Genomic DNA, 16,523 nt, shown 5'->3' with positions numbered 1-16,523 from the left:
AGTGTGGATGAGGGACACAGAGGGTTAAGCTTTATGGGTGGAGTTCAGGAAAAGGTTTGCAGGAAACAAGTTCAGTGTAGGGGAGGGGTCACATAAAAGGGAGAGGTGTGGCTTTAAGGAATCATTCGGAGCCCAGTGTGACACAGAGGAGGCAGTTTTTCGCTGCTCCTCTGCTATGGCGGACCTCGAGGGACTCTTCGCGCGGCTGCGACGGGCGGCGGAGGTGCACGGTGCGGACTGGCTGCGGGAACGTGTGGGTGACCTGACGGACGGCGATGTGGACGGCGGCGGGACAGGTGAGGTTCCACTGCGCGCGCGGAGGTCTCGGCCTCCGGCGCGTTTTTCTCCTGGGCCTACTCCTCGGCCGCCTCGTGACTCCCGGAGCCCGGGGGTGGACCGATCGGTCCCCCCGGCAAAACGGCAGGTTATCGGCTCCCCCCGGTCCGGGCGGTCGTTGCGCCGCCGAACGGAGGGGGGCGGGGCTTCACGGCCGCATGGAAATGGCGCCGGGACCGCACGGGGCCCGGTGGAGGTGGGGGGGAGTGTGGATGGCTCTGGGTCGGCAGGCCAAGGGGGGGGGGGTGCACGTGGCGGGGGATCTGCGGCAGGCTGGGTCTGGGGCCAGCATCCGCGCGGTGGGGGGGAGGGGGGCGGTCCGGGGGGGTCGCATGCCGGAGGGGGGGGAGGGAGGGTCGCAGAAGGCTGCCAAGGTGCCTGGCAGGGCTGGTTTTAGACGCCGGCATGCCGGGGGCGGCGGGGGGAGGATGACATTGCCTGCAGTCCCGGATCGCAGGGACCGGATGGACCGCGCGGAGCACAGGGGGATTGCCGCGTCCCCGGTGCGCGCTGGAGAGGTCGGTTCGGAGAGCGAGCTGTCCCAGGAGGAGGAGGGGTCCTTTTCTACACCCGGACCGGTACCGGTCGCCGAGGCCCCTGGGGGCCCGGGTAAGTTGCGGGAGTCTACATTGCTGGCGGATGCCTTGCGGGATCTGATGGGGGTGGCGCAGGGGGGTGCGGTACCCACGGGATCCCGGGACGTATTGGGGGGGTTGCGGCAGGTTCAGCGCAGGGGGCGGGGCCTGTGGCCCCGGGGGGGCCGTCAGGTCAGTTGCAGGAGCTGTTGGGGGGGCTGCAGGCCCTGGTTGGTAAGTTTGCTGGGGGCTCCGGGTCGCCTCAGGTGGCCCCCTGGATGGGTACTGTGGGGGGGGCCGGGGGGGCGGAGGTCATTCCGGCGCGGGATGCACCGCCTGCTGCGGTGTCGGGGAGCACGGATGCGGGGGCTGTGGGCTCGGGGGTCCCCCCGGTGCCCGCGGACCCGGGGGCGCGGTCTGACCTGGTTAGGATCGCGGATGCTGCCCGGTGCGAAGTCTATGTTTGTTTCGAAGGCCCATTGGGGGCGCATTTGAAGCAGGAGGTGCGGGACAAGATCGGCAAGGGTGAGTATGTGGAGATTTTCTCCTTGCTCCCCCTCGAGAAATTTAATTTGGACAGGGTTAAGCCGGACAGTTCCAAGAAGGACGACGAGGAGAAACGTAGGTATCGGCTGATCCCGCGCACATTTGCAAATTGGCTTCAGGCGTTCGCTATATTGGCTAGCGTGATAGGGGAAAAGAACCCCGAGCATTGCTCGGCGTTATTTTGTTACCTGGACGCGATTGGGGAGGCTCACCGAGTGTATGGAGGGCTGGCTTGGCTGCGCTATGATGAGCAGTTTCGTCAGCGTAAGGCAGTGCGGGCTGACCTGCGGTGGGATCACAAGGACATAAGCCTCTGGATGAGGCTTATGTCTGCTCCGCGGGCGCCCACTCCGTTTCTTCAGGGGGGGGCCGGGAGTGCGTCTTCCTCGGGACTGCCGGCCGGAAAGAAGTGGGGGGTGTGCTGGCCCTTTAATGAAGGGGCTTGTAAATTCGGAGGCGCGTGCCGCTTCAAGCATGAGTGCTCCGGGTGCGGCGGCACCCACCCCCTGTCTCGCTGTTTTAAAAAAGGTCAGCGTGCCAGTGCCGCCGGTCACAAAAGGGATGACGCCGGTGAACCTGGGAAGGATGCTTCCTTTCCTAAATAGGTATCCGGATGGTGCGGCGGCGCGTGGGTTAATTCTGGGTTTTCGGGACGGTTTTAGGATTCCCTGTTCTTTGGGAGGGGTGCCGCCGTTGGCCAGGAATTTGCGATCGGCTTTAGATCACCCGGGGGTTGTGGATGACAAATTGGGTAAAGAGGTGGCGCTGGGCCGGATGGGTGGTCCTTTCGAAGTGCAGCCGTGGGGGGACCTGGTGGTCTCCCCGTTGGGTGTAGTTCCTAAGAAGGAGCCGGGGAAGTTTCGCTTGATTCATCACCTGTCTTTTCCGAAAGGGGGGTCGGTCAATGATTTCATTGACCCGGAGGCGTGTACGGTTTCCTACACGTCTTTTGACGCGGCGGTACGGTGGGTCAGGCGGTATGGTCGTGGGGCTCTCATGGCCAAGGCGGATGTGGAATCGGCGTTTCGCCTTCTGCCGGTCCACCCGGACAGCTTCCGGCTGTTGGGATGCCATTGGCGGGGCAAGTTTTATGTGGACTTGTGCCTGCCCATGGGTTGTTCCATTGCATGCGCCTATTTTGAAGCTTTTAGTTCATTTTTGGAATGGGTGGTGAGAGATGTTTCGGGCCTGGAGTCGGTCATCCACTATTTGGATGACTTTCTGTGCGTGGGCCCGCCTGCCTCCAATGTGTGTGCGATTCTTCTGTCCACGTTGCAGCACATTGCGGGCAGGTTCGGGGTGCCGTTGGCGGGGGATAAGACGGAAGGCCCGGTGACGGAATTGAGTTTTTTGGGAATCGTGATTGATTCTATGGCAATGGAGTGTCGCTTGCCAGAGAATAAATTACGGGATCTGCAGGCGGAGTTGGCAGGCATGCAGGGCCAGCCGAAGGTTCAGCTTCGGGCCCTGCAGTCCCTGTTGGGCGAGCTGAATTTCGCTTGCCGGATCATCCCTATGGGCCGTGTGTTCTGCCGACGGCTGTCGGGGGCCACTGCCGGGGTAACCGCCCCTACCCACTTTGTGCGTTTGCGAAGGGAACACCGGGAGGACCTGCGGGCTTGGCATGAATTTTTGGAGTCGTATAATGGGCGGGCTATGTGGATGTCGGGGCCAGTGAGCAACTTCGATGTGGAGTTGGTTACTGACGCGGCTGGCTCAACGGGTTATGGGGCATTTTTCCGGGGTCGGTGGAGTGCGGAACCTTGGCCACGCTCATGGGAGGTTGCGGGGTTGTTGGGCAATTTGGTTTTGCTAGAATTGTTCCCGATAGTGGTGGCATTGGAGCTGTGGGGGGCGGAGTTTCGTAATTTGAAGTTGCGCATCAATTGCGATAACATGGGGGTGGTCCAGGTCCTCAATCGGATGACTGCTTCCTCCCCCCCGGTCATCCGGCTGCTGCGACACCTGGTCTTTCGCTGTTTGCGGCTCAATGTTTACGTTTATGCTGTGCACATACCTGGGGTGGAGAATTCTTTGGCTGACTCGCTCTCTCGTTTTCAGTGGGACAAGTTCCGGCAGCTGGCGCCGGGAGCGGAGGAGTCGGGGGCGCCATGCCCCGGGTGGATGTGGGAACTTCCCTTGGAATCGCCGCAGGTTGGTTAAAAAGGTCGTTGAGTGAGGCTACATGGTCCGCTTATTCTAGAGTGTGGGCGGAATGGTGGGCGTTCCTGCGGGAGGTTGGAGTGGCTGGTCGGGGCTCCGACCGGCGCTGGGTGGTATTGTACTGGGTTGCCCGGAACATTGAGACGGGCCTGTCTCCCGCGTCTATTGAGCGGAAGCTGGCGGGGTTGGCCTTTTTGTTCAAACTGTGGGGGGAGCCGGACGGGACGAAGGATTTTTGGGTGAGGCAAACGTTGAAGGGGTACAGGAGGGATTGGAAGGGTAGGGATGCGCGCCGGCCGGTGTCATTTGACAATTTGGTGGCAATTTGTTCTCGGCTGGTGGACGTTTGCTCGTCTGCTTACGAGACCGTTCTGTTTACGGCAGCGTTTTCGTTGGCGTTTTATGGGGCTTTTAGGATTGGGGAGTTGGTGTGTCGCTCAAAACGGGTGGCTGGGGGTCTGTTGGATCAGGATGTGCAGGTGGTTGCGGATCGGGTGAGTATACGGTTGCGTAGGTCTAAGACTGATCAACGGGGCAGGGGAGTGGCGATTACGCTGCTCGCCCTGCCGGGCTCGGTAGTGTGCCCGGTGGCGGCGGTACGGGCTTTCCGGGCGGTACGGCCTGTGGGGGCGGGCCCCTTTTTGGTGCACGAGGAGGGCTCTTTTCTATCCCGTTTTCAATTTGTGTCGGTCTTTCGGCAATGCCTGAGGGCGGTGGGTTTGGATGAGCGGGACTACGCGTCCCACTCTTTTCGGATTGGGGCGGCCACGGAAGCGGCTCGATGTGGGCTGGAGGAGGCGGTGGTGCGCCGGATTGGTAGATGGGAGTCCCGGAGGTTCCGGTCCTATGTCCGGCCGCAGTTGCTACTGGGGTAAGGAGGGTGCGGCTGGGGGTTGTTTGCTGTGGGATTTATGGGGGGGAGGACTGTGCTTGTAACATTCCTTTGGTTGTTGTGTTATTTCTCTTGTTTTCATTCCAGATGGAGGTTCTCAACGCCTCGTTTGGATCCTGGGGCATTCGTACGTCTGCTGGGGGGCCAGGAGAGGTGATTCTCTACCAGCAGGCAGGCAATTGGGTATCCCCAGGGAGGTAGCTAGGGTGATGTGGTTGGGTTTCCCGGGCATGAGGTGGGAGCGTGTCATGAGGGAGGTGGAGCGCTTCGCTTTGAGGGATAGGCCCCCGGATGTGCTGGTTGTTCATGCGGGGGGCAATGACCTGGGAGTTCGGAAAGTGAAGGACATTTTGGCGGATATCAAGGCTGATGTGTTGCGCATGCGAGTCCTGTTCCCGGGCACCATTTTGGTGTGGTCGGACATTGTGGCCAGAACGGTGTGGCGGGGGGCCAGGTCTTTAGCCAGCCTCGAGAAAACTAGGATTAGGGTTAATAAGGTTGTTGGGCGGTTTGTAGTGCAGAACGGGGGCATTGTGGTAAGACACAGGGAATTGGAGGTGAATGTAGGGCTTTATCTTAGGCGTGATGGCGTTCATCTATCGGATGTGGGGATTGACCTCTGGTCCTTTGGCTTACAGGAGGGCATACAGAAAGCTCTTCGGGTGTGGGGCGGCCCTCAAGGTTGAGGGGGTCACCCTTTCGGGCTGTGGCGGTGTGTTTTCTGGTGGTTTCTGACGGTAGACAGGTACTCAGAAGGGATCTGAGGGTGTGGGGGGCTCATCTAACGATCGGCCCCTCTGGGTATTCCTGAACGTTGGAGGGAATACGGTTATGTTCACTGGCGGAAGTTGTCTCCGACCGGTCACAGGTGGAGGCCTTTGGGAAGTTGGTCAGGTGTACCGCAGTGATTGGGTATTGGTTTAAGTGTGGTCACCGTCAGAGATCACCAGAATGGGCAGTTAATGTTAATTAAAATGTGGTTTAATGTTAATAAAGTTATTTATATTTATATTTATATATTTATATATATTTATATATTTATATATTTTCATATTTACAAGTTATTGGAGTAATTTTGAGTTATGTTTAATAAAGGCTGTTGTGGCCAGTTTACTCCAACCTATGGTGTGGTCTCGTTTCTAATAGATAAGGAATAGTATAAGGGGAACATTCAGACTACACTAGTCAAGAGAAGCACGGATTAAGAATGCAATGATATAAGGAGTGCTGGACATGACAGTGTGGATGAGGGACACAGAGGGTTAAGCTTTATGGGTGGAGTTCAGGAAAAGGTTTGCAGGAAACAAGTTCAGTGTAGGGGAGGGGTCACATAAAAGGGAGAGGTGTGGCTTTAAGGAATCATTCGGAGCCCAGTGTGACACAGAGGAGGCAGTTTTTCCCACCCTCCCGCCCTATTGTTATGTGTTTGTTTTGTGGTGTTTTGTTGCTGGTCTTTTCTTCTTTTTCAGGTTCATCGGTTGTCACGGCAGCTGAAAGTTTTTCGTGTTGGCGGTGTGTTTTCTGGTGGTTTCTGACGGTAGACAGGTACTCAGAAGGGATCTGAGGGTGTGGGGGGCTCATCTAACGATCGGCCCCTCTGGGTATTCCTGAACGTTGGAGGGAATACGGTTATGTTCACTGGCGGAAGTTGTCTCCGACCGGTCACAGGTGGAGGCCTTTGGGAAGTTGGTCAGGTGTACCGCAGTGATTGGGTATTGGTTTAAGTGTGGTCACCGTCAGAGATCACCAGAATGGGCAGTTAATGTTAATTAAAATGTGGTTTAATGTTAATAAAGTTATTTATATTTATATTTATATTTATATATTTATATATATTTATATATTTATATATTTTCATATTTACAAGTTATTGGAGTAATTTTGAGTTATGTTTAATAAAGGCTGTTGTGGCCAGTTTACTCCAACCTATGGTGTGGTCTCGTTTCTAATAGATAAGGAATAGTATAAGGGGAACATTCAGACTACACTAGTCATGCAATTATTTGCCATTGTTTATTGTTGTTGTCACTATTATTTGCTCTGCTGGGTATTTTGCCCAAATACATCTTCTTTCCTTCAGGCCTTTGTTTATCAGAGGCTGTGGTACTGTCTGAAGGGTAGTTATCACTCTGAATCAGAGAACCTAATAATTATAATCTAGTGGCTTATTTGGCGTAGCGAAAACCTCTTTTAATGTCCTGATTTTTTGGAGTGCTGGGTATGAAAAAAAACAAAACATTAATACTCACCTAGGTGGATGCAGCATCAATGTGATGCTGCATCTGTCCCCTGCCGCCTCTACACAAATAACCAATTCCTGCTATGTTTTTTGTGTCCACCCTACAGCTTTCACCAGCACCCACCCAGCTGTTATCCTAAGCTCTGGTCTGCCAGTCCATCCTTGGTGGGGGCAGATTCCCAAGTTGTGATAGAACTTTACTCTGACATGTTGTATGGAAGGATTAGTTGTATTCTGCTGTTTAGACATAGCTCTAATGTTTAATTTGATGATGTGACAGATTAGCTTTAGTCATACATACATCAAACCCAGGATCTTCTATTTCTTTTTATAGGTGAGGGTCTGGTAGGCCAGATTCTGCTGGATGAACTTGGGCACTCACTGACTCCAGAGCTGAGAGGTAAATAAAAGCTAATATACGGTATATACAGTATCTCACAAAAGTAAGTACACCCCTCATATTTTTATGTAAATATTTTATTATATCTTTTCATGTGACAACACTGAAGAAATTACACGTTGCTACAATGTAAATTAGTGGATGTACAGCTTGTATAACAGTATAAATTTGCTGTCACCTCAAAATAACTCAACACACAGCTATTAACGTCTAAACCACAGGCAAAAAAAGTGAGTACATTCCTAAGTGAAAATATCCAAATTGGGCCCAAATTAGCCTCTCTCCCTGTTGCATGTGACTCATTAGTGTTACAAGGTCTCAGGTGTAAATAGGGAGCAGGTGTGTTAAATTCGGTGTTATCGCTCTCACTCTCTCATACTGGTCACTGGAATTTCAACATGGCCCCTCATGTCAAAGAACTCTCTGGGGATCTGAAAAAAACGAATTGCTGCTCTACATAAAGATGGCCCAGAAGATTTCCAAGACCCTGAAACTGAGCTGCAGCACAGTGGCCAAGACCATAAAGGACAGGTTCCACTCAGAACATAGTCGACCAAAGAAGTTTAGTGCACATGCTCAGCGTCATATCCAGAAGTTCTCTTTGAGAATGTATGAGTGCTGCCAGTATTGCTGCAGAGATTTAAGGGGTAGGGGGTCAGGCTGTCAGTGCTCAGATCATACGCCACACACTGCATCAAATTAGTCTGCATGGCTGTCATCCCAGAAGGAAGCCTCTTCTAAAGATGATGCACAAGAAAGCCCACAAACAGTTTGCCGAAGACAAGCAGACCAAGGAGATGGATTACTGGAACCTGATGAGACCAAGATAAACGTATATGGTTCAGATGGTGTCAAGCGTGTGTGGCGGCAACCAGGTGAGCAGTACAAAGACAAGTGTGTCTTGCCTACAGTCAAGCATGGTGGTGGGAGTGTTATGGCCTGGGGCTGCATAAGTACTGCCAGCACTGGGAAGCTACAGTTTATTGAGGGAACCATGAATGTGACATACTGAAGCAGAGCATAATCCTCTCCCTTCAGAGACTGGGCCACAGGGCAGTATTCCAACATAACACCCCTAAACACACCTCCAAGATGACCACTGCCTTGCTAAAGAAATTAATGGTAAAGGTGATGGACTGGCCAAGCCTGTCTCTAGACCTTGACCCTATTGAGCATCTGTGGGGCATCCTCAAATGGAAGATGGAGGAGCGCAAGGTCTCTAACATCCATCAGCTTGGTGATGTCCTCATGGAGGAGTGGAAGAGGACTCCAGTGGGAACCTGTGAAGCTCTGGTGAACTCCATGTCCAAGAGGGTTAAGGCAGGGCTGGAAAATAATGGTGGGCACAAAAAATATTGACACTTTAGGCCCAATTTGGACATTTTCACTTAGGGGTGTACTCACCTTTGTTGCCAGTGGTTTAGACATTAATGGCTGTGTGTTGAGTTATTTTGAGGGGACAGCAAATTCACACTGTTATACAAGCTGTACACTCACTATTTACATTGTAGCGAAGTGTAATTTCTTTATTGTTGCCACATGAAAAGATATAATAAAATATTTACAAATGTGAGATAAAACACGATTCACTTTGTGTGAAGTGCAGAGATGATGTTGAAATATTTGTACTTTATTTCTTCCATCTACTTGACTGAGAGCTTCTGGATTCAGATCATGACTAGGGTACCAAAGAGGCTTTGACCCAAAGTGCCTCATCCCCATAAGCGCCTCATCACCAAAACCCTAGCTCGGTGGTTGTGGGGTTCTGCGGGCAAGGGGCTTAATGAAATCTGGAAGCCCCCTTTAACAAGGGGACCCCCAGATCCTGGCCTCCCCGTGTGAAATGGTAACGGGTACAAATGTACCCCTGCTATTTCACAAAAAATTGTCAAAATATTAAAAATGACAAGACACAGCTTGGGGACAAGTACTTTATTAACCACTTGACCACTGGGCACTTAAACACCCTTAATAACCAGACCAATTTTCAGCTTTCGGTGCTCTCACATTTTGAATGACAATTACTCAGTCATGCAACACTGGACCTATATGAAATTTTTGTCCTTTTTTTCACACAAATGGAGCTTTCTTTTGGTGGTATTTAATCACCGCTGGGTTTTTTATTTTTTGTGCTATAAAAGAAAAAAATACAGAAAATTCTGTAAAAAAATGAATTTTTCTTCATTTCTGTTATAAAATTTAGCAGATTAGTAATTTTTTCTTCATAAATTTTGGCCAAAATTTATACCACTACATATCTTTGGTAAAAATAAGTACAAATTGGTGGATATTATTTGGTCTTTGTGAAAGTTATAGAGTCCACAAGCTATGGTGCCAATATCTGAAAATTGATCACACCTGAAGTACTGACGGCCTATTTCAATTCTTGAGACCCTAACATGCCAGAAAAGTACAAATACCCCCCAAATGACCCCTTTTTGGAAAGAAGACATTCCAAGGTATTTAGTAAGAGGCATGATGAGTTTTTTGAAGTTGTCATTTTTTCCCACAATTCTTTGCAAAATCAAGATTTTTTTTACTTTTTTTTTGTTTTTTCACAAAATTGTCATATTATCAGTTTATTTCTCACACAGCATATGCATACCACAAATTACACCCCAAAACACATTCTGCTATTACTCCCGTGTACGGTGATACCACATGTGTGAGACTTTTACACAGTGCGGCCACATACAGAGGCCCAACATGCAGGGAGCGCCATCAGGCGTTCTGGAGCACCCAGGACAATTCTGACATTCCTCTCCTACATGTAAAAATCATCATTTATTTGCTAGAAAATTACATCAAATCCCAAAACATTATATATGTTTTTTTAGCAAACACCCTGGAGAATACAATGGTGGTCGTTGCAACTTTTTATCTCGCACGGTATTTGCGCAGCAGTTTTTCGAATGCTTTTTTTTGGAAAAAAAACAGTTTTGTGCTTAAAAAAAAAAAAACACAGTAAAGTTAGCCCAATTTTTGCATAATGTGAAAGATGAAGTTACACCGAGTAAATCGATACCTAACATGTCACTCTTCAAAATTGCACAGGCTCGTGGAATGGCGCCAAACGTCGCTACTTAAAAATCCCCATAGGCGACGATTTAATTTTTTTTTTACTGGTTATATGTTTTGAGTTACAGAGGAGGTCTAGGGCTAGAATTATTGCTCTCGCTCCAACGTACGCAGCGATACCTCACATGTGTGGTTTGAACACCGTTTTCATATGTGGGCGGGACTTACGTATGCGTTCGCTTCTGCATGCGAGCACATGGGGACAGGGGCGCTTTAAAAAAATAATAAAAAATGTTATTGTTCATTTTACTTAATTTATTTTAGTTTGACATTTTTTTCCCCAAAAATAAATTTTTTGATCACTTTTATTCCTATTACAAGGAATGTAAACATCCCTTGTAATAGGAATATGGCATGACAGGTCCTCTTTACAGTGAGATGTGGGGTCAATAAGACCCCACATCTCACCTCTAAGCTGGGAAGCCTGAAAAAAAAAAAAAAAAAAAGATTCTGGATTTGATAGTATTGGCGTGTCGGTAGAAGCACCGGAGGGCGGCGGGAGGGGGGGGGGTGTGTCTATGGCTGGGTATTGCAGGGTATCACCGACTATGGCTGGGTATGGCTGGGTATATCAGAGTATGGCTGGGTATCTCAGAGTATGGCGTTGCAGAGTATTGCGTTGCAGAGCATTGCAGGATATTGGAGGGTGTTGCAGAGCATTGCAGAGTGTTGCACGGTATTGGCGGGTGTTGCAGAGCATTGCAGAGTGTTGCACGGTATTGGTGGGTGTTGCAGAGCATTGCAGAGTGTTGCAGAGCATTGCAGAGTGTTGCAGGGTATTGGTGGGTGTTGCAGAGCGTTGCAGGATATTGGAGGGTGTTGCAGAGCATTACAGAGTGTTGCACGGTATTGGCGGGTGTTGCAGAGCATTGCAGAGTGTTGCACGGTATTGGCGGGTGTTGCAGAGCATTGCAGAGTGTTGCAGGGTATTGGTGGGTGTTGCAGAGCATTGCAGAGTGTTGCAGAGCATTGCAGAGTGTTGCAGAGCATTGCAGAGTGTTGCAGGGTATTGCAGGGTATTGCAGAGTAATGCAGGGTAATGCAGAGTAATGCAGAGTAATGGCAGGGTATTGCAGAGTATTGCAGTGTAATGCAGACTATTGCAGAGTATTGCAGGGTAATGCAGAGTAATGCAGGGTAATGCAGAGTAATGCAGAGTAATGCAGGGTAATGCAGAGTAATGCAGAGTAATGCAGGGTATTGCAGGGTATTGCAGAGTAATGCAGAGTAATGGCAGAGTATTTGCAGGGAATTGAGGGGTTAATTTTCGGTGAGCAGCGATGTGGGCACTGCAGATGCAGCCCACATCGCTGCTGACACCGATCTCCTCCCCCTCCGCTGTTCCGATCGGTACAGAGAGGGGGAGGGACTTGTTTGTTTACAAGTGATCACTCCGTCATTTGACGGAGCGATCACGTGGTAAACGGCCGCGACGAGCGGCCGTTTACCGTGATCCGTGATGCGCCGGGTCCTGTGGACCCGGCGGTCATGGATGCTCTCGAGTGCGCGCCCCAGGGGGCGCGCGAGAGCGGAATTCTGGGAGGACGTCATATGACGGCCTCCCACAGTTAAGAAACCGCCCTAAAGCCGTCATTCGGCTATAGGGCGGTTATTAAGTGGTTAAAAAATAAAAATGTCCCATGATGTCCATTCATCTTCTTCTATCTCGGACCGAAAAAAAATAACTGAGAGAGGGGCCACCCGGTGACGTACCCGGGTGAATCCACCCCCTCTGAAGCCACGGGAACTTCCCCTTGGCTTCCCCGGGGCAGGCCACCCAGTAAAGTAAACGGGTGTCCCTGCCCGACCCCGCCCTCCCTCTGACCGTAGAAAAACAACATTTTGCGTTGATACATGTGCACTTAACTTCTCTATCTTTTTTTGTTTTTATTGCCTGCCTTTTACCCCTGCAGCCACACTAGGTAGGTGGTAGTTTGCCGCCTCTCTGGCGCACCCTTTCCTAAGAGTTCCAGCCGTGCAGATTGGGGTATGTATGGGGTATTTTGGGACACTGGAGGTGTTTTATTCCATCTGATTTGTGGGTGGGGGGGTGTTGCTTTTGACTTGCCATGTTGGTTTAACCTTCAAGTTCACGTAAAATGCATCTACTGTGTTATTTCTTATATTTTGATATATGTCTCTGTTATATTTTTTCTTTATAGAGCTATTGCTCTATACCGGTCACATCTTGTTTTCATGAGGAAGCCAATGTCTTGGCGAAACATGTAGGAAAGACATGACCTGCTTGTACACACAGGCCTATACCAGCTTGGCCATTATTAAATCCTATGTGCTCCCTATTTTTAATGTTAAAATTTAAAAGAAGAGTGTAGAGCTTATAAAGTTGGTGGTATTTAAACTAAAACGTTTGTAAAACATATACTGATTATAATCAAGTCCATCAATGTTGCACATCAGGCTGGAAAGAGAAAGAGGGGAGAGCCGTCACCAACACCCGAAAAAACTGACTCTTATCGCCAGAGGGTTCAATATGCACAATGAACAGATTAAATCAGATCCTTGTATCCTCCCATTCACCAGACGATCGGCTTAATTATAGCAAGGAATGCCTCATCCATTGACCCATCAGGTGCTAATAACCAAATCTTAGCAATAAACTTGACCAAAGCATGTGCTTTCAATGATATCACATAGCAGCCACATAAATGGAATACAAAAAGAAATATTCTCATTGCGCAGACATCCATGTCTTGGTGATTTTATTAAATAAAAAGTGATCAAATAAACTCACATATATAAAATCAATAGAATGCAGAAAATAGGAAAGCGTTCAGCGCTTCCTACCTACGAGATGGCGTCCACTCCTCCATGCACAACGCTACATCACTCATCCCTGGTGCTGCCCGACGTTTCGTCAAAAACGTTCGTCTTTAGGGCGTGGTTATGATGTGTGACGTTGTTGTTTATATAGGAGACGGAAGTACCTAAAAAGCAGATATAATTTACGTTCCAAAGGGTGGAAATAAACAACCTGCATTACCCGGAAATTTTATGTGTAAGATGGAGCTACACACCAATGAAAACCCAAGTAACCATTCTAGCTTGCACTTCATGGAACGAAAGTGGTTAGTCTCCGGTAATTAAGCAGCATATACATAAAATAGAATGTGTTTATAAACTAGCGGAAGTATGCAATCCTCCAGCTATTCATTACAAGAGCTAATGGTATGTAGTGAAAAAGAAAGAAAAAGTATCTTACAGGCCAAAAACAACTTGTTCAAATACCAAAAGTACGTAAATAAAAGAAAAGATATATATATATATATATATCATCAAAATTAATAGCCATGTATACTTATACTACTATTGGTATAGCAAAACAAAGAAAGTGGATTAAACCACCTTCGAAACCCTATAAGGCGATTATCATATAAAAATGACAATAGCCCATTTGGACAAAACCAAACTGATTATTAATGTATTAATTAATTAAACACCTAAATAACAAACAAATTATTTGATGGAAATATAGAGTTCTAGAGGAAAAATTATGTAATATCAATACTTCTCCTCTATAGAAGTCTACTCATAAATATATCAAACCAAGGGAGGAATTTGTGTAAACGTTGGGACACATTGAGTGGCGACCTCTTGTGGTAGGAATCTATAAAACACATACAATTATACAACCCTCAAAATGGGAAGAATAACACATTTTCTTAAAAGGAGGAAGAAAAAGTGTCTCAAAACATAAAAAATGGGCTCATAAGCCCTGACAATCATAGGATCTAACACAAAAAATATTACATACACATATAAAAAATATATAAGGATATTAGATATAAAATATAAACCATGGGGATTCCTAGCCGTTGTTAATGAATGCGTTAACATCCCACTTAATATTCATACCAAATGGGGTGTACATCTGAGCTTGGTAAATCCATTTCATTTCTAAACATGAGACCCCTCTCACCATATTACTACCTCTCCAGTAACCACAGAATTTATCTATGCCCAGAAATTAAGAACCCTCTGAGTTACAATCATGTTTCTGAGCATAGTGTTTAGAGAGGCTGCTTGGGTTTCCTTTTCTAATGTTGGCCACATTTTCACTCAGCCACACATAAAGCATGTGTTTGGTTCTTCCTATATATTGTTTTTTGCAGGGACATTTGATTACATAAACTACATACTTTGTTGTGCATGTAATAAAAGGTTTATTTGGGAAAACCTCATATGTGGATGTTGATTGAAAAGAATCAATCCCCTTGCCCCTATTTGCGTCTAATTGACAAATAGGACATTATTCACACCGGTAAAAAAAAACTATGCTTTGAAAAAAAGAAACCTGCTTAGGTGAAACAACTACATTTGGGGCAATTTGCAGTCTCAAGGGGGGAACTCCTCGATATACCACTCGGGGTCGTTCCGGTAGACTCGGACCCAAAATTCCGTCGCCCTTAAGAACCTTCCAATTTTTTTGTATTATCCTTTTTATCTCATAATGCTGGTTGGAGTAGCCCATAATTAAATAAAATTTAAATGGGTCATCTTGTACTTTTGGTTTAACAACCAACAGATCCTCCCTTTTCTTCATCAGAACCACTTCAAATGCATCATCTAGTTCTCTAGTCCTATATCCCTTCTCCAGAAATCATTTTCTGAGAATTGAGACTTCTCTAGTAAAATCTTCCACGTTGGTACAATTTCACCTCAACCTTAGAAACTGACTCTTAGGGATTGATTCCAACCAAGCCCTATGGTGACAGCTCTTAATGTCAATTAAACCATTACGATCGGTTTCCTTGAAATATGTGGATGTAATAAGCTGGCCATCAACCACTTTTATTCTGAGGTCTAGAAAGTTGATCTCCACTTCCCTGGCCTCATGGGTCAAAAGAATGCCCCTATCATTATCATTAAGATCAGATACAAAACTATTGAGGGATTCAAGACTACCATCCCATAGGAGGAGGATGTTGTCTATATACATATACCAGAGTACCAGTTCAGCTCTGGACTCCTGATAGATAACATCCTCCCCCCATTTGGCCATAAATAAATTAGCCATACTTGGGGCAAACTTTGACCCCATGGTGACTCCCCTATTTTGCACATAGTATGAACCATCATGCTAAAAATAATTTTGTTACATAGCATAATCCAGAAGTTTCAAAATGAAAGATCTTTGCTGGGCATGGAGAGTATCCTGCTGCAGAAAATGTTCTACTGCCTCCCTCCCATGTTGATGTGAAATAACAGTGTATAGTGAGGAGACATCTATATTTGCTAATATGCAAGTATCCTTCCATTCCAAGTCCCGAAGTACATTAATCACCTCAGTGGAGTCTCACAGATATGAGGGGGTCTTACTAACCAAAGGCTGCAAAAAATTATCTATATATTTGCCCACCCTGGAACTAACCGAATCAATGCCACTAACGCTTGGCCTTCCAGGGAGAAAAAACAGAATCCTTATGCACCTTTGGCAGGCAGTATATGACTGGAACAATAGGTGCTACTGGAATCAGAAAGGCCTCGCCCCTGAAGACGCACGTTTGTGACGAAACGTTGGACAGCACCAGGGACGAGTGACGTAGCACTGTGGACGGAGGAGTGGCCGCCATCTCGAAGGTAGCTTTCCTATTGTCTGCATTCTATTAATTTTATATATGTGAGTTTATTTGATCTCTTTTTATTCAATAAAATCACCAAGACTTGGATGTCTGCGCAATGAGAATATTTCTTTTTGTATTCCATTTATGTGGCTGCTATGTGATATCATTGAAAGCACATGCTTTGGTCAAGTTTATTGCTAAGATTTGGTTATTTTATTTTTTATTTTTTTAAAGGTTACATTTTATTATTTTTTTGCTTTTCATAACAAATAAACAAAAGTAACAATGTACAGCTGCATATAACATGTTCATGACTTTACATCCAGATATTGTCAGTGGCATGCACGCACCAGTGTTGCCTAGTCACAATGTCCAAATAATAACAGCATTTTCATCCCACTGCTCTACATGGGTGCAAGCACACTCATTCAAATTCTTCAACAATAACTACACGTTTGAAACAAAAGAGAACCACCATCATGTGCAGGATCTTGAACATTACCTATTCCCCTTACATTAATAATTGTCTACTCCTCTTCCCCCCCTACCCTAATCCGTTATTCCATCACACGGAGCGCATTGAAGCCAGCCTGCCCATATTTTGTCAAATTTTTTAGTTCTCCCTCTGGCTGTGTACGTGAGTTTATACATTGGCAGTGAGCCATTAACAATTTCAATCCAAAATTGTAGGGACGGTGGGATGGCCTTTTTC

At 47.4% G+C, this 16,523-nt stretch overlaps 1 protein-coding gene and 1 long non-coding RNA gene across 2 annotated transcripts in view; both read left to right on the top strand.

The window, feature by feature from the left end:
• The window catches only part of LOC143943369 (NACHT, LRR and PYD domains-containing protein 3-like), a 197,644-nt gene that overhangs the window by 46,817 nt on the left and 134,304 nt on the right, over positions 1–16,523 (top strand). Inside the window, exon 4 of the mRNA XM_077465099.1 lies at positions 7,086–7,151. Coding sequence (XP_077321225.1) covers positions 7,086–7,151 — 66 coding nt within the window. The remainder of the gene's footprint in view (positions 1–7,085; positions 7,152–16,523) is intronic.
• Positions 689–4,647, top strand: LOC143943370 (uncharacterized). Its single transcript, XR_013264928.1, has 3 exons — positions 689–945; positions 3,519–3,611; positions 4,600–4,647. It is a non-coding gene; the product is annotated as an uncharacterized LOC143943370 (long non-coding RNA).

The sequence above is a fragment of the Lithobates pipiens genome, unplaced genomic scaffold, assembly GCF_037356315.1.
Source record: "Lithobates pipiens isolate NorthernLeopardFrog02 unplaced genomic scaffold, aLitPip1_a1.2 Scaffold_30, whole genome shotgun sequence".
Classification (NCBI taxonomy): domain Eukaryota; kingdom Metazoa; phylum Chordata; class Amphibia; order Anura; family Ranidae; genus Lithobates; species Lithobates pipiens.
This window is presented reverse-complemented; position numbering and strand designations above follow the sequence as displayed.